This window comes from Gymnogyps californianus, chromosome 6 (genome assembly GCF_018139145.2).
Source record: "Gymnogyps californianus isolate 813 chromosome 6, ASM1813914v2, whole genome shotgun sequence".
In the NCBI taxonomy this organism is placed as follows: Eukaryota; Metazoa; Chordata; class Aves; order Accipitriformes; family Cathartidae; genus Gymnogyps; species Gymnogyps californianus.
The window spans coordinates 26,449,496-26,472,081 of NC_059476.1; the positions used below are offsets into that span (position 1 = coordinate 26,449,496).

General features: G+C 35.0%; 1 protein-coding gene across 12 annotated transcripts in view; it reads right to left on the reverse strand.

The window, feature by feature from the left end:
* Nucleotides 1–22,586, reverse strand: part of KCNMA1 (potassium calcium-activated channel subfamily M alpha 1) — a 520,079-nt gene that overhangs the window by 93,775 nt on the left and 403,718 nt on the right. For 7 of the 12 annotated variants that reach the window (XM_050898974.1, XM_050898968.1, XM_050898969.1 and 4 more), the window contains 2 exons: nt 16,123–16,209; nt 11,896–11,972 (listed from right to left, as the gene is read on the reverse strand). In XM_050898974.1, the coding sequence (XP_050754931.1) occupies nt 11,896–11,972; nt 16,123–16,209 (164 nt within the window). Of the gene's footprint in view, nt 1–2,252; nt 2,427–8,375; nt 8,385–11,895; nt 11,973–16,122; nt 16,210–22,586 lie in introns of all 12 variants that reach the window. The other 5 variants (XM_050898971.1, XM_050898972.1, XM_050898970.1 and 2 more) reach the window with 2 other exon arrangements.

Here is a 22,586-nt window from a genome sequence, read left to right on the forward strand (position 1 = left end):
AATGAAAAGCTGACTCTCACCGCCATTCTTTGAGTTAACTAGCTCTGTCAAGATGGGCATCATACGACCCCTGTGCACTGCAAAGAAAACACACTGATTTCTATTGAAGCCCTGCCAGTGAGACGTTGCATGTGTGTATATATATTTTAATTGGAAAAGAAAGGCTTATGCTGCTTTGCAAAGAGTGTGAATTGGTATTGATTTTCGTACTTATTATTAACAGTCAAAGGTGACTAGTCTCACAAGGGGAAGAGCGAGATCTCTTTTGATTTGATGGAGTGATGAAGGGGGAAAAGGCCCTTGAAAGATAGGATGCTAAAAATCCTCAAAGCTGTCAATATCACTTATCCTTCAAAATATAACGTAGATCTAACGTGTTTCCCAAAAGTATTGTTTTTTGGTGGAAATAATACCATTATTGTGGAGGTTTTTGGCTCAGCAGGCAACACAATCAAAAATGTTTACTTTATCTGCCTCTGTAGAGCCTTAAGTGAACTTGAAAGCTATGGTAAACCTACAAATTACGGTTTTTCTTTCCTTGCCAAACAACGCTAATAGCAGAAATTTTACCCATTGGTAGGGCACATATTCACTTAGCCTGGTCTGGCTGCTGTTAACACCAGTGCCGGGACCCAACCACATACTCTCTGTACTAGTCTGTATTAATGCAAACTATACCGGGCACTGTGTTACTGAGGCTGTTAGGCTGTGTAAGTAACACTGCCTGCAGTAATTCTCAATCCAGGAAGGTTTCTTGTTCACTTTTCTTAACAAGATATGTTTTGCTATGTTTTACTCTGATAAAGGTCTCTTTAAAGGATAAAAACTCCTGTAACTTAGAATCGGACTTAAAACTGGGAACCATCTCCCCTGAGGTGATGCATGAGTTGCAACCAAGTAGATAAAAAGGACATTCAGAATGCTTACACACATATACAGAGAGAAGATTTCTGGTAAAATCTCTAAGAAATCCTATTAGAATCAGTCTAATTGACACAATCTTCAGACAAAAAATACTAACAAAAATCATAGTATTGTTACATACTCCACGTTTGTGTCTGGAAAAATAGTTCAAATTTCAAAATGGTTAAAGCAAAGTCATTCACCACTTGGACTATATACTGCAATACACATATGGTATCAAAAGGCAACATGATGCATAATCTACTAACTACATTATACTCGTAGTAGTGGAAGGCATTTTTATCTGTGATGACTTGTAAAGCGGACATGCTTTCTGATCAAAACTCCTAATACTCCTTATAGATGTATCTGAATAATTTTATAGTTTTTCTTTCCATTTGGGTAGGGAAAGGAAAACAGTTCCTGTCCCAAGACATAGTTTTGCCTGTTATGAATGTCTAAAGAGGACAAGAAAGTGAAAAAAACAAATCACCATTTTATGTAACCATCTTCCTCAATTGTTGACATCACACTGATAAAGAAAGCTTTGGAAACCCTACTGTTTGCCCAAAGAATTAATGGCTACACAGAATTGTTCTAAGTTCTCTGTCTTCTCCCCCTCAACTCTGATCTTTCAAAAGAGCTTTTGGGGCATATTTCAGAATGGTACTGTCCTATGGGACAGATTCTACAGTTAATTTCAAAAAGTTTGCATCAGGAAGTTTGCATCAGGCTAGCCCTTCTAAAAAGGCACTACAAAAAGTACAATCATTTTTACTAAGATTTCTGCGGTTTCAGTATTAGATGGAAGGTCCTGCCTTATTGAGAATGAAAGGTTACAAACAAAACTAAAGATAGTGGTAGCGGTATAGAATAGAATTCCAGCTACTACGGTTCAGCTAGTAAGTTGTATCCTGTATATTTATTCACTGCCTATTGTATGCTGCTCTAGTGCCAGCACTATTAAAGCCGTCCGCTTAGCACCAGTCATAGATTTAGACACAGGCCTGTTCCTCCACTGAAGCACTTATTGTTTAATTAATGACAATTTATATTGTATGAATTAAATAAAAAACATGTCACCAAACTGCACTACTAAGGTCCTGCATGCTATTGCAAGAGCATGCTTCATAAAGAGCACACAAAGCAAAATAATGAATTACATTTTTCATATTAAAAATAAATTAAAACAGAAATATAAATACAGAGCTGTATTAAAATTTGGGTTTGACTTTTTTAAAAAGCATCAGCCCAGTAAAACTCACAAAACTACAATGTACGACACAAGACGGGGATGATATCACAGACATCACAGACATGGAACAGCATGTGTTGGTGTTAAAACTTACAGGCACGTAAACTGGTGGAGCAATCATTAACAGAGACAGAAGAAAGTGGGAAGGCTCTCTCAAGGGTGTCCATGTTACTATGTACACTGCCTGACATGCAAGAGCAGTCACGCTCAGAGCGTCCGCAATCAAAACAACATGCCAGTTTCATTCTCTTGTAGATGGACATCTTGGCTATAACCATGTGTTGGATGGGAGGAGAGGAAGAGCAGCAGGTTAATGGCAAGGTTATATATATAACAAGGCAGCTGGAAGGTAATTTAAGGGATTTAATACAGGCCTTAGTTTATGTTAACAGTCTTGACCCAGGAAAAAAAATGCAATGAGATTATTGATAACGCTTTGGCTGTACATTAAAAGTAGGGCAAAAGATAAATTGCTTTTTATTTCTGTTCAGTCTTATAGGGTGACCGCAGACATGGGGAAAAATTACTGTTTACAGTCAAGTGTTTGGATCAAAAAAGAACATAGTAAAAGCAGAGAATCCTAAGAATATATTTTTCCCTTGGCACAATTAATACTACTGGGATAAAATGAAAAGAAAAATCTAAAGTTGCGAATCCATTAGAAATTTTTGGCCTATCCTGCTTCCTGTAAAAATCAAAGACTTTTATATATCTATATATATATGTATGCATACACACACAAAAACACACACACACATATATTCTTACATACACACATTCACACACACATATACATTATACACATACATATATATACACATATATATAAATATATTTATTCTTAAACATATGCTAATAATTTCTCTGTATTAAACTGTGCCAGGGAACTCCTTTATTGCAATAAATTACACGTTACTAAAGAGTTACAAGATGTTCATAAAATTTTCTGAAAAATTTACTTTGTTTACATTATATCTTCAGGAATTCAAATTAACTCTTGACAGAATACCAAAATTTGCCCATAGAAGAGACACAACTAATAATGGTAAATATGCTTGACATTAAAATCAGTTCACAAATAAGGCATCACCAAAAGCACACAGAGCATTGGTCCACTGAAACATGCTGAACCAATCATTGGCATGTTTTCTGCTCTGGATTCAAAGGTAGATCAAGGACCAAATAACTGCATGTAGAATTAGAGGCTAATTCCAAAAGGAGTGCCAGGTTAGAATAGAACATTTTTACCCTTCAGTCATTCGAATGTCCTTGTTATATATTTCTAGAAATATACAGCATCATATTTTATAAATGCACGTGTAATTACCATCGTGCAATTTTCTATGTTCCCTGAATCACAGGTATGTTTAAGTCTGAAGAAATGCAAAGACCACTTAGATTGTTTCACATGTTGCACTGAACCAACACTTTTGGTAATGGTTTAGATTGAACTGACTCAGTTATACTAAAAACAAACCAGAACACTGACAGGCAAAAACAAAACCTTAAAAGCAAATGCAGAAAAAAGGTAATGTTTCTCTGGCCTGTACCTTCAGTTTAGGATGTCTTTTTCTGCATTATGGTAATGACATTAAATTTAAAGTAATTGCTCTTATTTTTTTTCCAGTTTCTTAATGCCACAGTCACCAGGGAAGAGGGACTGAAATCGCTCAAATGGGTCAAGTCCTGTTCTAAGGCCTTGATGACTTGCCATACAGTATACTTGTCAAGCAAGGGTAACATTATGATTGTGGAAAACAGGCATTGAGGGAGATGAATGAGTGATCTCTTCAGCAGCGACTCCATTCCTCTAAAACTTTGCTCACATGACTAATGCCATGTTCTTTTAGCATCCTAGTAGAGTTATCTTACAGCTGTTCAGAAAGTCATCATGCAGCATCAGGCTTGTTCATTGCATGGTACATCATTCCTCAGCGCTTGGCTTTTAGTAAGAAGGTTTCCACTGCAGCTTTTGATGCATACACATTCAAACTACACAGAAAATTCAAAACAGCGTTTGTTTTCCCATGGTTTCCCTCTGTCTAACTCTTCCCAACACATTCTTTAAAATTGAAAAGTTGGGCAGAAAAAGAAAAGTGAAATATGTTACCAAAAATGTGGAAGTCTTTCCATTATGCCTATTTTATTATTTTCACTTTAAGGAAATGAAAGAAAAATAAAGGGTATTTGTGAGACACACTAACAGTAGGTGAGGTAAAAGGCAGGCCCATTTTATTTTAATTGTAGCTGTTTTGAAAGACTTTTTCTAATCAAATGCTGTAGCAAAACACATTGCTCAGAAATTCTCAACTGCTATGTCATTGGTTAGCAACAGTCCCTGGTTTTCATTTACTTGTAGCCATATCTTGTCAACAGTCAATAATAGGATAGGACACATTTACGAAAATTAAAAGAAATCATCCTTAAGGGCAAAGAGGGTTGGGAAGGAAAACATTTTGTACCATTTTCATCAGACTTAAACCAATGAAGTGGGAAATTTAAGCCCTTCTGTTCAATAGGGGAAGGACTCCATGGTGCTTCTCAAAAGCAACGCCCTTTCAGGGACTGTTTTTAACTATTATTATCAGTTGTTCTGGAGATCATGCATCATTTTAATATTTCACATCATTAACATGCAGGAAACAGGCTTGGACCTGGAAATATAAGTAGCAGAAAGGACTTGCTATAAGGGTTTCAACCAGTATATAAGCAACTGCATATCAGAGCAATACATTTTGGAAAGAAAACATGCTGTTACTCTTCATTCCTTTTATACAGTCATTGTTACATTCATACCAAATACAATACTTATTTTCTTTTAAATAAAACAAAACATAGATTATTAGTAGGGATGACTAGTGACAGGATCAAAGACAAGACAGAAATTACTTTAAATGGTTCAGCCACACACATACCATTTCCAATAAAACTTCCATAAACATTGACAAAAAATGGGAATCATCAGAGAGACAGGGGGACCTTAAGAACAGCCTCTGGGTGGGTGTTAAATTCATTTGACACCTGTAGCACCTGCATAAGAATCAACTCATTTCTATTCATAGAAATGTTATGGATGTTGAATAGAACTGCTACTTGCAACTAGTGAAAATGTAAGTTGGGACATAAAGGAAATTACTTCCCTATTTTCAATTGAATAATAAATGGACAAAAAGGAAGAACAGATCCTTCTACTTATTATGATGACAATCCCACAGCATTTGTAAAATGAATTAGTAAAAATAGCAGGGGAAGTTATCATGGACATGGAAATCAGACTACTTAATTTACTGACAAAACAAGGCATATATGAACTAGTCGTTTTCTGATTTCTTAAGAGCAAAAGGAAAGCAAAATTTCTGTCAATTATTTATAAAGTAACTAAATATTTTTTAAAACTTTTTTTGCTGCAATTTTTCTCAGAAGGCAATAGCCTTCCATTCTAATAAGGAAGGAATGTGCCTTAGATGTCTAAGCTTCTAGCAGTACCTTGCTTTCTGATCATAAAAACTCAAAAAGTCCAGTCAAAATTTCTGGATTGTTTGGATCTGAGGTGTTACTTAGAGTTCACAAACAGTAATGGGAAATATTTCCAGCTGCAAAAATAAGCAAAGGAAACTGCAGATTATTCTCTACCTAAGATGTCAAGAAACAGCTCTTTTTTTTTAAAGCATGCAGAACAAAGTATCCCTTCATCTTTGCTGTGGTTTGTGGTTTTTTTTTTTAAACTATACAGTCTACCCAATCCTCGTATTCCACCCATCGCTATAGCAGTTTTCCTTGTGACCGCAAGGGTAACAAAAAGTAGATCTACGAGGACATCTAGTGGATCTCTGTGAGATAACAGCTGGTTAAGAAGATGATGAACTGGAGGTTTCTTGACCAGCAAAGGGTAAAAAAAGGTCCCACTACACTTAAGAATTGAAATGCATACAGTGTCATTTCAATTCATCACGTTCTCATGATCCACACTATGAGTAAAATAACAGCAGCATTAAAGGACGACCAGACTGATTTGATCGCCTTTTAGCAATGCTGGTTAGCATCATGAGACTGAAATACTGAAAGGACTTCCCCCAGCACAGTTTCAGTTTCCTGAAAAATACAGCAGCATATCTTAACCTGTTTGTGAGAATTTATTTTCTCTTAACACAACAAGCAAAGCTATCTCTCCGTTATTTAATTTTTACAGAACAACTTCAAGACCACCAAGTCAGCTTGTTCACTATCTTGCAATTTTTGCAATCAAAGGCAATTTGTTAGCTGTTTGCTGTAATTCATACAGTGCTGTTCTTTGTCAAAACTGTAGAAACAGCAGGTGACCTGAGTGGACGTTTTGACCTATTTTAGTAGCTATAGGAATTACTCACGGGTTTTGAAGTAACGGCACATTTATAGACCAATTCATTTTAATTTTCAAATCTGATCATGACCTTTCCTTCATTACCTTAAAGAAGACTCTCAGCCAGTGTACTCTCAAAGCTAACTGCATTTCTGAACAAACTGAAGCTATTGGGGAAATGGAAAAAAACAAGTCAAAGCTATGTGACCTTTTCTTTTTAAATACTCTCTTAGCATGAAGAGCTCTTTTATTTGTTCATTTATTACTATTTAAACTAATTTCTCTGGTCCAAAAAGGCCTCAACATAGAAACATATTTTCAATAAATACATTGCTTCAAATAAATCCAAATTACTTCCAGTATTTTGTCTCAAAGTCAATAGGATTCATAATTTTATCCATAGAAATTAGTTTCTTTCTGGATTATTATTTAGTATTGATTCTTATCATACTGACCCATTTCACAATCTGCTTTTCTGTGCTGCCCCATCTTTCTACTGTGTGATTCAATTGGCTGAAAATAGATCTTTGGAGAAACTTCTGTTCTCTGTTTGAATGCTTTCTACCACAACAGGATCTCAATCCTTTAGTGTCGTTTGCAGGCACCACAATAAGATAAATAGTAAGTAATTATAATCATAATGAAGGCCATCACAATTCCAAGATGGCTAGCACTTTATCATGCAACTCCAGGAGGGTCAACTTTTCCTTGATTCTTTGCAAGATCCTATGGCATGTACAGCTGAGAGGGGAAAAAAAAAAATCTCAATCCTGATTAAGACCTGAAGTGTTATCACACAATAAATTGAGAATATCCAGTGAAATGTTGAAAAAGTCTCATAGCCTCACTTATTTAGAATAGCTGCAGTTATACAGTATGGTTAGCAGCCTCAATCTGGTACAGTAATGCCTCACTGCAGCTATGAAATATTTGATCCCTCTTGCTGTTTGAAAGAACAAGCCCATGTAATCCCAACACTGTCCTATAACCAGTACATTTCTTTGCAGTGCTTGTATTTCGAAGCAGCAAATTCTTTCCATGTCCCAAATGCTGTGTTTATTTAAATTATCACGACTGTACACACTAGAAGTGCCTGACGAGAGCCTTCATAGATTCTGTACGCTTTAAAGTGGTATGACTTAGATTGACATGAAGTGGTCTATAAAGTTCATATTCTATATATAATAATAATGTAAAACTTTACAGCTTAGGTCCTGAAAAGTCAGTGTGGCTCTACTCATGTAATTAATTTCAAAACAAGCAAGCTGGGGAAAATAATCACTGTAGCTTGTTTCCTGTTGAAGATATCTGTAGGCTTATACATTAGAAGTTAGCCACACATCTAATTCATTGTCTGGCTTTGCCCCCATCTCCTTTTTTTTTTGCCGATGGGGAGAAAGGAGTTAGATAAAGACAGTAAAAGACTGCTGTGTTGCTCTCTGTGTCAGCTATGCAATGGAAAAGACAAAGTACAAAAAAATTGAACAGAGGTCTGACAATGAATTGCACTTAACCAGGCAAACAGTGCTATAGTGGTAATTAGCCCAGCCTAACCAATATCCCTAAAAATTCATGAGATATCTCTAGAATCATTTCAAGGAAATACTATTGCCAAGATCTCATTTTCAAATAGGGATAAAAAAATAAGGTTGCGGAAAAAAAGGGGCAAAAAGGTGGAAGAGGGAAAAACTGCTGTATTTTCTTCAACGTCACCCTAATCTCCATGGGTGTAAACGATGAGAAACTTGTGGGTATGACGTCACTGCTACATGCAACATAAATAAAGAAAAGAACCAAAATACTGAACAAAAATACTCTCTGCTAGAGAAAGACAGGTTGGACCGCACTCTGGGCTACAGGGAACCCATTTTTACTCACAATAGATCACTATCAGTGTGCAGTTAAAATATAGTAGGGGCCGTGTTCCAAGGCAGCAAGAGGAAAAATAAATCAAAAGTTTGTCAATTGTCATAGATTACAAGAAATTCCTTCAAACACATCAATGTACACATGATATGTCCCCTCTGGGGTTCAACCCCCACCATTCACAGCAAGCATTGTCACTGGAAAAAATATATAGAGAATTAGACCATAGCTGTTGCACAAAATGAAAGAAACAGGAGGAGTACGTCATCCAGTTTAGAGATTTCATCCCAATATGGCTGCATTTTATATAAATATATACATGTATTTGGCCCCTTGCTGCAAAAACTACAGTTAAATGGAATAGGAAAGAGATTGAAAACATTAAAAAAAATATTAACAATCTGTGAATAAAATTTCCACACAAGCATTTCTCTGGACAATGTGACATCAGCATTCATATGTTATTCAGGGAGAGGGATGGGTAAGGAGAAAGGGATGGCAAAGAAACTGCAAAAGGAAAGCAAGGTTACTTTAATTATCCCTGGCCTTGTGGAAACGTACTGATCTGCCCTGAATTATTAATATTAGGCCTAACAGGTTTGGAGAAATGGCTATGTAGGTCAGACTCACGTTTAGACCCCAACAATACCACAAGCTAATGTTCAGACAGTATCTAAATTGATGTGCAACCTCAGATGCATTATTAAAGAATGTGGTTTTCAAGTGTCACGGGAAGCTGCATTAATTAATGCCACCATAAGTTTTCCATGTAAAGATATTCTTTCACATTTAATTCACCTGAATGTGTCAATATTTTTACATACAACCTTTCATTTCATCTTACACATTTTCCGCATTCAGCTGTCTCTAATTGCTATGTTACTTGCTAATTAAAATATATATTTATCATATAGGACCACATATACACATGTGTAACTATTTGCAGTGTCTTTGAAAATCAAATTGACATATTAGCTGTTGAAAGATCAGTTGACAGTTTCCTAATTCAATAGGGAAAGAGTTTTCTTAATTTATGCTTTGTTTTGGTTAGACTGCATTTTTAAGACCAATGATTTGTGTAGCTTACAGATGGATAACAGTTAAGATTTTTCAAAAGTGATTAGTGATTTGAAAGCTAAAGCTAACATATTTTATGTGAAAAATAGACTGCACTAAAGACTTACCTTTAAAAAAAAACCTCAGGTCCCATAAAAGGGATCTCAAGATTGTCATCGAAATTTGAGACACCAAAAATCACTAATTACTGTTGAAATTTTTCATTTAAATGTCTTGCTGATTGACAGAACTTTAAAAGCAAAGCAATTGTATTATTCCTAATAGTTGTGAGCATGCTCCTAAGTGGAAGCTGTTCTCAGCTGTCCTGAGAGCTGTCAGCTATCATGGTATCTGTGACCATATGTGTGTGTATGTAGGAAAGGAGAGGGGAGACGGCAGATGGGGGGAGAAGGAGAGGGGAGACAATGAAAGGGAAATTTAAGATTTTACTCTCACTGACCATTTTTTTTTCTTTTTCACCTGACTCAGAGGATTCCCTCCTTAGTGTTCAGTGCTCACTGCAGCAGCTCTGACAGCCGCCTCCTTCTGCCTCACTAACTCCATCATTTTGTTTCTTCATCTGTCCAACACCCTTTCATTTATTGGACTGATACGTGTGACCATGCCGTTTGGAACACTTCCTAGTGCTACACAGAAATTGTCACTCTCACCTCTCCATGGCCCTACTGCTGGTAATATATCCATTGTGTTGGCTGGGTCACAGGACACTGTTTTCTCCCTGGTTTCCTAGTACTGAGGAGGTTACATCGATTCTCATTAATGTATAATAAAGGGCTCTTGCCCTTTATACTATGAATTCCTGATTCCTATCTTCTAACAGATTTCAAAGAAAAGTTTAGATCTCACATTAAAATGACAAATCTTTGGGAATTTTTTTTTTAATCAGCACACGTGTAAAAAGCATACGCTATGTGAAGGAGGAGTAGAGAAGAAACTACAAATAAAATAGGTCTTTTTTTGACAGAATCAGATAAAATTAAACAGGTAACATATTTCTCTTTAACTGTTGGGTAATTTGGAAAAAAGATTGGGTTTGAGAGTTACAGGCACCCTGAGGTATCTGTAACTGGCTTTACCAGAACTTACTCAGCAGCCTCATTGGCTTTGGCAGCAGTTCAAAGGTCACATTCTCGCATGGATAAACTGTTCTTGAACAATTTTTTTCCAATATGTTAGGCAACGCATACTTTCCTTCCACATCAGGCATGCTTTCCATGTGCTTTGCTCTCCTTGTGGCTACTGGGAGGATAAATACCATTTTCTGTCAGTGTTTCAGCTGCTTTCTCTCAATTATACTACTTCGTTCCATACTCCTGTTCTTTGGGGGGAGAGGAGTTTCTTTAAAAACTCCAGTGACATATTTTTTCTTTTTAAAATCCTCTTCAAGAATTCGTCAATTTCAGGCCCCCCTTAAAGGCAGAGAATGTCCAGTTTAGGCTTTCTTCCATCCTCTAAGACAGTGCAGTGATAACACTATGACTGGCTCTATAAGTAAGAGAGTTTTTTCCCTTTAAAAAGTAATGGTAAAATAGACGTGATCAAACTGTTCTGAGATCTTTCAATTTACCTAATCAGTACTTTTGAACTGAATGATCTTCTTCATGGCAGAATGCCATGGAATGCACATAAATATTCAGATATCCATTGAGAAATGGATCCCTAAATCCTTTTGATAACTGTATTACAAATACGCATGGGTTAAACACATCTTTGGCCAAAATGTGGTTCTGACAGTTCCTGCAAAAAGTCCTGCCAAAGTATATATAGATAAAATGCTAATTTCTGTATATTTATAAAAATACAGATGCAAAGTCTGATCTCAATTTCAAAACTGAATTATTTCTTCATGCAAAATTTTCCAAACAATTTAAAGAGCAGACCTAAGAATTTAACTAAACCAAATATTAGCATTACAGCTATGGAATCTTCTAAAAGGTTATATGTAAAAGGCACTAATATTTAATTTCTTCCAGACAATCCCTTCCTGATTAAAATAAACTGATTGTTTATTTCAATAATAATTTATTTTGACAGTTATATGATGGAATATTATTCCTTAGTTTCTTCTTTTACAGAATCATGTTCAGCAAGATAGACAAAAGTTCTTTACAGATAACTGTTGAAATTACTGGTATGAATGAGGCAGAACTTCACTGTTAGCTCATTCTTAACTCAGAAACCTCCACAATTAGATCTACCTTGATTTAATTCTTCAGGTTTTGTTAGCTTTGGACCGTAATGGACTATTTAATGAAGAAACAGGTGTGAGTGGTGTGAAATATAATAAAAATATATGGACTTCAGAAATGCAAATGGCACTTACTATGTTGCTGTGCATTTATTTCTTAGCTTTTCTGTGCCACTGTGTAAAACATGTAAACACATGTACAGATATTCTTCAAGGCTGAACAGCTCATGAAAAGGAGAGGAAGGGAGTGATAGAAATATTACTTACGCCGTTTGCAGCCACATTTTTTTATCCTTTTGGGATCCGTGATGTCATCATGACAGGCCTTGCAGTAAAAAAATGCCCTAGAGAGACAGAACGGAAAAACTGACACATTTCTTAATCCATATAAATTAAATCAGTCCCACATTTCCTCTTGTTGCAGTGCCAAATTAATGAAACATGCCAGCACTAATTTCCTTTAATCTTTGAAAAGGTTTAGACATTTAAAGTAGGAAATATTTGGTGCAAGACCATTAATTTCAAACATAAGACTCCAAATTAGTGTTTCTTTTAATATACTTTTATTTGAAAAGTAATTGGGAGAAGGGATGATAATTATGACACAAATATCAGTTCGTTTGTCTTTCATCTTAAAAAAAGAGCATCCAATTAATTTTGTCACAAAAATATATACCTAATGAATTCTCTGTTCTCATCGGATACACCAGATTTCCTTTTTTTTTAAAGACTGTCTAGCACCCTGGGCCAATTTTTCAGCCTGGTCACAAGTAGGACTTCATTTTGGATGCAATGAGAGATTGCAATGAGATTAATGTGACAGTAACATCAGATATCCTATTTACAAAAAAAACAAAACAAAACAAAACCAGAAAGGGAAAATCCACTCAAAATAAGTTCCTAAAGGAACATATAAATGAAATAACTGAAATAATCATGATTTAGACTATTTTTTTGTCCTTCATATGTGAATAAAGCAGAACCATTTTGGTTTTGAACAGACAAAATCCAAAATTTCAAACAAAAATATGCAATTAACAAGATGAACCATCTAGGTTTCCATTTAATATTTTTGCTTATGAACTTCTACTCTTGTATCAAATGGCTCACCACTAGGTGAAGCACAAGGAGAACTAAGGAAGTGAGAAAGGCTAAACACTTGACTGTATATAAGATTAAAACAAGATTCCAATTTAATAAATATGCATCAGACTGCCCACAGGAGAGTTTAATCATGCCTGTCAATTCAACATGTCATGCAAGGCTGCTGTGCCACATTTCATGAGGATCACGCAGCTGGCCTCTAGCTGGACAGTTACAGTTTACCAGGATTTGTGATGGCATAACAAATTAAACATACTTTTTAACCTGCTGAAATTTCCCTGTACTTATCCGTATCCAGGATATGTCAGCTCTATGCCTATCTTCCCAACCCTCTCACTGCATACTTCTCAATACAAATTGGCAGTAAGAACCAAAGCTGCCACTTTGCAACCACCCGTGGATTTTGCCGACAGTACTGGGTGGTTGGATTGCTACAACAGTAGGGAGGTCACTGGAACAGAACAATCTACAGTCCAAAATATAAAAAGAAAAATAAACAATATTAACACACGGCCTGTGAATAAACATAGCCTTTGGCAGTTCAGCTATGATGATCGTTACTAATTCTTTTTAGATTAATTAGACAGTGTCTACCACAGGTGGAACTATATTAAAGTTAATGTTCAGAAATATGAACTAGATACCTACTTCAAATAGTTACTAATTTATCTAAGTTATTTTACACCTCTGAATAATGGCCCTGGTAGTTAAGTGGCCCATCAGGAGAAAGGTAGCAGGTCTAGCATATGAGATATGGACCAGAGAATACAAATTTAAATTTGCAGTTAGACCTCACTGAATGTTATTAACATTTCTAAAATCAAGATAGCATGCAAGCTACTGATGGAAGATGTAAGTCCTAAATGTAGCAGACTTAATTTCTCTAAGAAACTTCCAGGAAGATTACTCTTTCAGACTGTGAAAATGTCTTACTATTTCCAAGAAGCAAAATGTAAAATGAAAAAGCCTTCTCTGAGCATTTGTACACTTTGATGCAGAAAGTTTCTGGTCTTCAAAATATTCACCTTCCACCAAAAAGAAAAACTGCTTCCAAGGAAATGAGAATAAAATATTTTTCAAACCTTGAGCTGATGTCAAGACATAAGCAAGGAGGAGAAAACTGCCTCCAATTATTACAATTTCTCCCCAATCCTGCCATAAGTCCCTGTATTGAACAAGAATCCACTATCACAAATATTCTGTCACAAAACTTCGTAACACAAATTGGACATAGGTCATTTCTACAGATCACGTTTCTGAAGTCCACTGCAGGACAAATGTCCTAAATAGTACCTTCAATCCTATGTGCAAAGTCAAGAGCAAACGCCTGAAGTGATTGCTGTAATAAAATTATCCTTCAATATAATTGGGCTGAATTAAGTGGATTTGAAGCATGTGGATTTCTGATGTTAGTACTAACATGTAAATGAATAAAGAATAATAAAGATGCAATTCATATAGCTTGTATTATATTTAAACACTCAACATTTTACATGAAGCTATTTACCTAGGCGTAATTGTTTCTAGGCGTAATTGCTTCTAATGTGAAACTATTGTTCTAAAAATGCAAAAGTAATTCTAGCAAGAAAAGTAATTGAACATTGCATGTTGTATTTCATTGTGGAATATATATTTGATAAATATGAATAGCTTTAGCTTGAAAGAACTGAAATTTCTCCATTAGCATGTAACACAAAACCAGCATAATTTAATTTGAATTTCAGGTATATAACATGTTTAATTTTGCTTTATTAAAAAATCCTTTTTTCCCCTCCAAAAGACCTCAATTTTAGAACGTTTTTCTGACTCTGATTCATAGCTCAAAAGGGTGAAATCAACACTTTACATAATTGGCTTTGTTAGTTGAAACACATCTGATAATCATTTGCTTTGCACAGAACAGCTAAGAAATGTGGTAAGGGAGGCAGCATGTTTCTAAACAAAGCCTTCTGCAAAAAGCAAGGCAGAATTGGGAATTTTGTTTCAGCTCGCTATTAGATAAAACATGCTATATGAATGATGTGTAACATTCCTCTAAACACATTAATAACAGTCAGCTTCTCCCTGTTAAAAATGCTATGCCAGGTAATTTTTACTTACAGTCTGAAATAATTTCATAGGAGAGTGTAAAATGCCTTATAAATGAAAAAAAGCTAGCATCTCAGTAAAGGAATGTGAAGACAGTTCTGTATGTTCAACTGGAGAAAAGCACCAGAGAGGAAAAGAACTATATGCTGAAAGGCAGCATACCTGAGGCAGTGCTGGATGCAAACACTCCAAAGATGGTGCTAGAAATATGAGAGGACAGGAGCACTGCTCTGCTGTTCTGTATGCTTCACCTAGCCAAAAACTATCTTAGCTCTTTCAATGAAAATAGAATTCAAGTTCTCAGTGATTTTACTGTTCTGATGTTTTGACTTCCTTTAAATATTCGTGGCAAACATGCATTGCTTAAATACTATTGTCACTGTAATTTAATCATAAAAAGTTTAGGACTTAGTAAAGGTTATAATTTGAATATTTTATCATTCTAAGTATATGATTTAGTTAAAATATCTAACTCAAGGAGAACATCAAGTAAAAATCAGATTCTTGATAGCACGACTTACAACAAAAATACAAACTATGAGGAAGCACTCAGCTGCAAATATTCCTTTTTTTTTTAAATCTTACAGACAATGAATAGTTATTTCTTTTATAAATTATTTTCTCACATTGCTTTTTTATTCCTTCCAAGCATATTATAATCCTAACAAACAAGAGTACATACGTTTGGTTCTAAACACAATACCATAAACCACCTTTTCATTCAACCCATATCTAATACAGCCAAGTACAACGAACCTGTGAAGTCGTCTACAATGGCTGGGATATACCGCACTGTTGTACTTTGATTTATTATTATGAGGCCATAGAGTATGTAGTTCCAGTAAAGAAAAATGACAAGAACATAAATATTATTCTGCTAATGTAATTACTGAATGAATACAGTAGCTTGCTCACATCAAATATTTGCTACAGTCTATGTAAATAAGAACTACTCTAAACCTGAAACTTGGACAAAACTGTAATCCCTGTGCTCTCTCAAAGTAATTCCACTGAGACAAATTAATTATAGAGAAATCAGATTAAAATATTTTACATTTTCTAGTAGGACTCAGAAAAAAAGCCTCTTCATTTCTTTTCACATCTGCTGGAAAATTATTTCATTTCCTTGATGTTAAGAAAATGGCATGCACACATGGTTGGTTCACTAGAGTACCAACTCAATTCCCCCTGAGAATCTTTAAACAGATAATAACAAAAATTAGGTGAAGTGTTTACATGTAAAGAAAAAATGGAAATTAAATACTGTATGTTTAAATTTAAAGATAAAAATGTATGAATTACCTTTTTACTTCTTTGGCATCACTTGCAATGAAGAATCCTAAAGTACCTTCTTGAATCTTGACATGGTTTCCAGGATTGATTAATATACTGCTCAGTGAAACAAGAACAAAAACAACAAAACCATAAGTTTAAATTACTTTTAACTGAATGTTCCAAAATAGCTTTATTTGGTTCTGTTATAGGGGACCCACTAGTTAGGAAAGGCTGCAAGGAAATTTTAAGCCATTCTTCCTTGAAATTTCCAATCAAATAACAGTTTCACATGCTCTTTACAAAAACTTAAGGTTGAGATAGTCACATGACTCCACCTATAATCACATCATTTAAGTGTTTACGTCTGTTTTCTTATGTTTTTGCATTAAATATAGACTATACAAAATAAAAAAGCCTCTCAGAAACATGATGTGTGAAGCTGAGCATTTCAGCTTTCTTGCTCTGCCATGCAAAGTGGTGAAAAATTCACAATATGGTGAAAAGGCAAGAACCAGCAACCACCACTCAATAATAATACAAAATATTATTTACGAAGCTAAACCCTTTGGTGCAATTTTTTGCCAATTTCTAGTGAAACAGAATGTTAATGGGACCCCTATCTGGACATATAATGTTATTGTTTAAAATAATAAATACACACATACACTCAAGGGGAATGGTACAAGACAACCAGTCATGACAGCTGAAAAAACATAAAATGAATAGAAAATTTTTAAAACACTGCTACACAGCCATGGAAGAACAAAAATAACCCGACCACACTGACAGAATAGCCTCAGCTAAATTTGATGAAGGAAATTATAAACTGCTATCAAGAAGTGAAGTACTCCATGTCTCTCTACGAAATATCTTTTTTATTTTCATAATAATTTAACACTAGATTTTAGGTAAGGCATTTTGCAAAGTACCAAGCTAAATATGAATATACAGATATAGATGTAAATATATTCTCCAATAAGTGTTATTAATGTGTAATACAACTAAGCTTTTGACTTGCTAAAACTTAATAAAGCTTGTCAAAAGTTCTCTCTTTTTTGTCTTTTATTAACGCTTAGCCTTTGTAAGTCAAAATGTAGTAACGGCACATATATGCATTTTACAGTAAATAAAGACTACCAGCAATTTAAACGCTTGCAGATTTAGCAAAAATTGATTTTGGGGAAGTACGTATATACAAAAATAAATAAAGCACATTTCTGAACAGATATACATTACTAAAATTTGAAGGCCAAAAATCTTTCATGTTATTGTTAGGAGGGAAAATGGGTCTCAGCAGATCTCTTATTCTAGATGTTATTTATTATCTATACATTAGTAATAAATTAGCGTGACAAAAAATATACCTGAAAGCTTTATAATGAGTACATTTTTTTGTGTGATTACACATGCCCACAAGGCCCTATCAAAAGAATACGGAGGCTGCAAAATAACGCGCTCATGAGTTAAGAACTAAAAGGTTGGTCATGCAGCCATAATTCAGCCCCCATTATGTAGATGTTACGATACAATTCTTAATTTAATAGCCACAAACTACTTTTTTCTCACAATCTGGAACTTCATTCAGTGGTGTTTTACTGCCATTACTCCAGGCATGGTTTTATGTAGTTTATCTTTCTTTAAAGTCAGCATCGTATTTTTCTTATGTGTTTTTCTGCAGTGTTCATCACTATAGCATGCAAAAGATTCACAAATACATAATTTATTTTACAAGAAGAATGAAGATATAGTATTATCCCATTTTACAGATGAGAGATTAAGTCACTATTAGATATAGTGGCTATTAATTTGGGATGCCTGCAGGCCAATTTTTGTATTTAGCATTGCATAGCTCCATATACACCTTCTAGGGACTTTTGCTGTAAGTAAGAATGCTCAGTATTTCCAAAAGCCCAGCCTCTGGTTCCCAAAATAATAAACACTTAATTGGAGGTCATCTGTAAAAGCTTTGGTTTAAATTATTAGCTCATTCTCACACAGATATTCTGTGGCAGAGGCTGGAACAGAAATGAAATCTCAAAGTAAGCATTTACCCAGATATCCTTCCTTTTCCTTTATTCAGTTTCAAGCTTTGCAACAAAAAGGAGAGGAGAACTACAGAAAATGGAAGTCATCACCACAGAAAGCAGGTTCATCTCCACAGCACACTTCAGTAGTATTGCAAAAAATGAGATGTGATGGTGTAAATAACACCTACATTATGCACGCAGATAAATGGGATGATTTAAAGTTGCACAGCTAAACTTCACATCTGGTATTTCTTTTGTTTGTGTATTGGGCTTAATGGTTGCGCTTGCAACCAAAACATTTACCTAATGCAGTTTTAAAATGCGATTTCATAGGTTTTAAAATGGAATAAAACAGACAGGGGAAAAAAGCAAACAACCCCACAAGAATTTCTTCATATGAAACCAGTCACTCAAGTTACAAACAGGTTGTGAAATTTAGATTCCCTGCACAAACTTTTGTCACTTAAGCCAACAGAGCATTTGCTAGCTGTTACAGAGATACCTTAACAGGCCATCACTAAGGGAGATGAGACATACACTCTACCAGTACACTCACAGGAAAAAGTTGAGAACGGCCTATCTTAAGCCTGCGAGACTATGTGAGCCTAGATAAGTCACTTCTCGAGAACCAGGAGAGAATCTTTCTGCCACTAAGTCTTCAAAGTCTTTCTGCAAAACTTTCTATCATGTCCATAACTGCATCTGTGTTTCAGTCTTCACCTTTCCTCTTCTTTGTCTGCTAGTCCTTAATCTGCCATTATGCTGAGAATTTAGCTGTTATACTCAAAAATCTTCTACAGATGCTAGTCTCATTTATTTCTACTATATTGTTCCTTCTAAAATATATGAAGACTTGTAATATGGTTAGGGTTGGCTATTTTTCTTAGGTACAAATGGGTACTGCTCTGTCAGAAAAATACTTTTTTTGCCCTTATTTCATTCTTTGCCCTTAATCACAAAAGTATTACAGCTTTTCAGTGAAAACAGATGAACACATTTCTTTACATAGACCCACCTTTTTTTTTTTTTTTTCTCCTCCTCATCCCATTCTTGGAGATAGATAAACCATACCCAAACAGTAAAAAATCCTACCAAAAGCTCAACAACCCAAACTCCACAAGCGGAGGTAACCACTTGATATGTAAATGTTCACTGCCCCTCACAGAACTTAAAATTTGACAAAGTAATAAGCAAATGAAGCAGTTCTTTTAAGAGGCAGTGAACATATTCTTACATCAGAAGTAATTGGCTTCATTTAGGATGTAATGTATTGTGAGCATGATTTTGTATCTCAAGGTTTTCTGAGGCACATGAAATCAATTCAGATGGGTCAGTCTATAGACTTTATTTTTGTCAGATCTTATACTTCATCCACATAAACTTATTTTCACAAATACAACGTATTTATAGCCACAAAATAAAGATGTGATCGCAGTTAATGCAGTACGAGCCCAGCAGCAAATTCTTCTGTTGGGAATAAAAATTAATTTGCCCCATCCCTGCTATTGGCAAAGAGTTACAGCAAAGGCTCATGAAGCTTTGGGTTTATATACACACTGATATTTAACCAGAGCAAAATCATGAGCAATTTCTACTGAGTCTATATGGATTTATTAAATATACTGCTTATTAAAGCAGCAATTGAATTATTTCTTACGAGACCTGTAGTGTCATTAGCTAAAGTTATGCTTTGATAAGCATTCACTCTGTTATGTACAGCAAGGGAAATGTTTTGAATTAAAAGAATAGAATATAGGGAACAAAGAGGACAGAGAAAAATAAAACAGGCTTATGAGCATACCAAGAAGAATGCATCCATCAGCTATTTAGAGATGCATGTATCTGTTTAAGTATCTCACAAAAATATGCATATATATATAACCCCACAGTTGAGAAGATAAGTACATGGCAAAGTAAATTGGAGTTTTAAGAGAGAAAGCTTCAGCTAATGTCTCATATTTATGTATCTCCAAGGCTGGGGAGTTTTGCAGATATAGAAAGATGTAGGAAAAGGGAAAAAAAAAGACAGAAACTCATTATGTTTAATAGCAATATATATAGCTAATCCATATGCATTCTGTGTCACGCATTGGAAAAAATGCTGTTGAAAATGACATCCCTGATTTTTCCAAATATATGTTTTTATCATAAAATATAATTTGATTTTTTTGTCTCCTAAATGAGCTCATGAAATCAAGCAAGAAATGCCAAATACTTTAAAAGCTTTTAAGATCTTGATAAAATTTTATAATTCTATAACATTTCTAGTTTAGGTTACCTCAGACACTAATCAAGTAATAGCAAGCTCAAAAAACTTTTAGTCATAATTTCCTTAACAATTCCAGTTCCAGAAATACATTCCTCAGGACAAAGCTTTTCTTGAAAGGGGTCACATGTCACTGCAAAAAAGATTATCTTTTGACTTGCTTGCTCCTTCACACACGAACATTTAGAACACACGGCAATTACAGCCATGTAAATCGAATATGTGTAAATTAAATATGATGTAATGTGTTTAACAGGCATTTAATGTACTTCACCAGCATGAACTTAGGAGAAACCAATTCCATTACTCTATGATAATACAACAATTTGTAAGCCACTTATGGAACAGCATATGCAGTTTGGAAACCTCTACTTTACACTTATCTGAATCTGACGTCTAGCAAAATTTAGTCCATTTGCTAAACAAGATTCACTTGGTGACTAGATGCAAGATCACACATCTAAGAGCAATGAAAATGTCACACATCGAAAATGTAGCAATCACCCTTGAATTCAGTTGTACTCTCAGGAATCATAGAATGAATCATAGAATGGTTTGGGTTGGAAGGGACCTTTAAAGATCATCTAGTTCCAACCCCTCTGTCATGGTGAGGGATATTTTTCACTAGAACAGATTGCTCAAAGCCCCATCCAACCTGACATGGAACACTTAAAGCGCAGGAAAGAATCAGGAACAATAGCATCTATACAGTTGAAACTGAGTTCCCAGACTGACTGAAATATAAGCAGGTGAAGCACAAATGGGAATTAGTGCACATTTGAGATGCACAGTTTACAAAAAATGAAAAATTCACATGTGGTCAGAAAAATTCTAGATGAACGCTTATGGATCTCTTTACATAGACAGTTCAATGAAAAGTTAAAATGATGACTTTTTCATATGTCAGTGGAGAATAGGTATCTGTTAGTAACTCTGACTGTGTGTTAATTTTGATCAATTTACTTGTTGGATTATATCTTTCTGATGTTTTAAGTATACATGCTACCTTCAGTAAAATACAGATACATGTAAATATCTGTTCATCCATTCTTATTTACCTGAAACTACCCCAGAACATGAGCATTGCTCAATACCTTTTTGGTAGTGCATGGATGATTGGCTGCACAATACAACACTATTGTGACCTAGATAAAGAATACCATATTATGTCTTCCCTTAAAGCATTAAAAATGAGCTAAGGTTTTGATTACTAATTGCAGGTCTTCCACGTTCTGCTGAACTTAAAGATATTTGATGGAGAACCTGCTAGTTGGAGGTTTGAACTGTAGGACAATTTGTGAACTGACACTTTGGGGCAGGACTAATTCCCCCCAACGATTTATTTTTTACTCATTTCTGCTGTTGGGTGATTTTTATTTGTCTCCTGCTTTCAAATATCATACATGTTGGACTCAAATTATGTTTCTTGGGTTGAAACAGCATTAGAAAGTTTGATGGCCGATATCTTTTCATGTTATTAGAATATATAAAACATTACTTCTAACAAATTTTCAGTATACAAAAATTTCAGTAGGAGATGAAAAATATTTCCTGTAGCTTTCTATAATATTAATCTATCTTCTATGTGAAACACACGGAAAAAACCACCAATCAGCTTTAGAGTCTGAACCATCATTACACTGTATGTATTTATTTGGTAGGCCACTTGGTAAGTGGCATGGCTCCACAATTTGCTTTGCACAGCTTGAAACTGAGTAGGCTTCCACTACTGCTGAAGTTGTAAATGGACATAACTTTGGACTCTTAATCTAGACATAGCATTTATACAGTAGGTGACTCTCAGATTTGTATAACTGTCAGTCTTCTCTGAGAAAAAATGAGGTTTCTTATTAAGATGGAAGAGGTGCAGTAAAAGTCTTAAAACTGAGCTGACAAAGGCATGTGGAGATGCCCAGCAAGTACAGCACAGAAAATAGGCAAGGGTAACAACATTGTAGCAGCACTGTATGAAGACTAAAAACTGGAAGATATAGATAAGGTCAATCAGTAGACACATACACTGGAAGAGTTCTTTTAAGAATTTTCCTTGTCAGCAGTCTCAGTTATGTACTATTCTTGTTTGTTCTTACTTTCAAGGTTATATTTTAGACAGCACTAAAGGTGGGGTTCATCTCATCTGTCTTAGAATGGAAGCTGCTTTCAAGAACTGTCTCTCTCTTCCCTTGCAATTATGGACT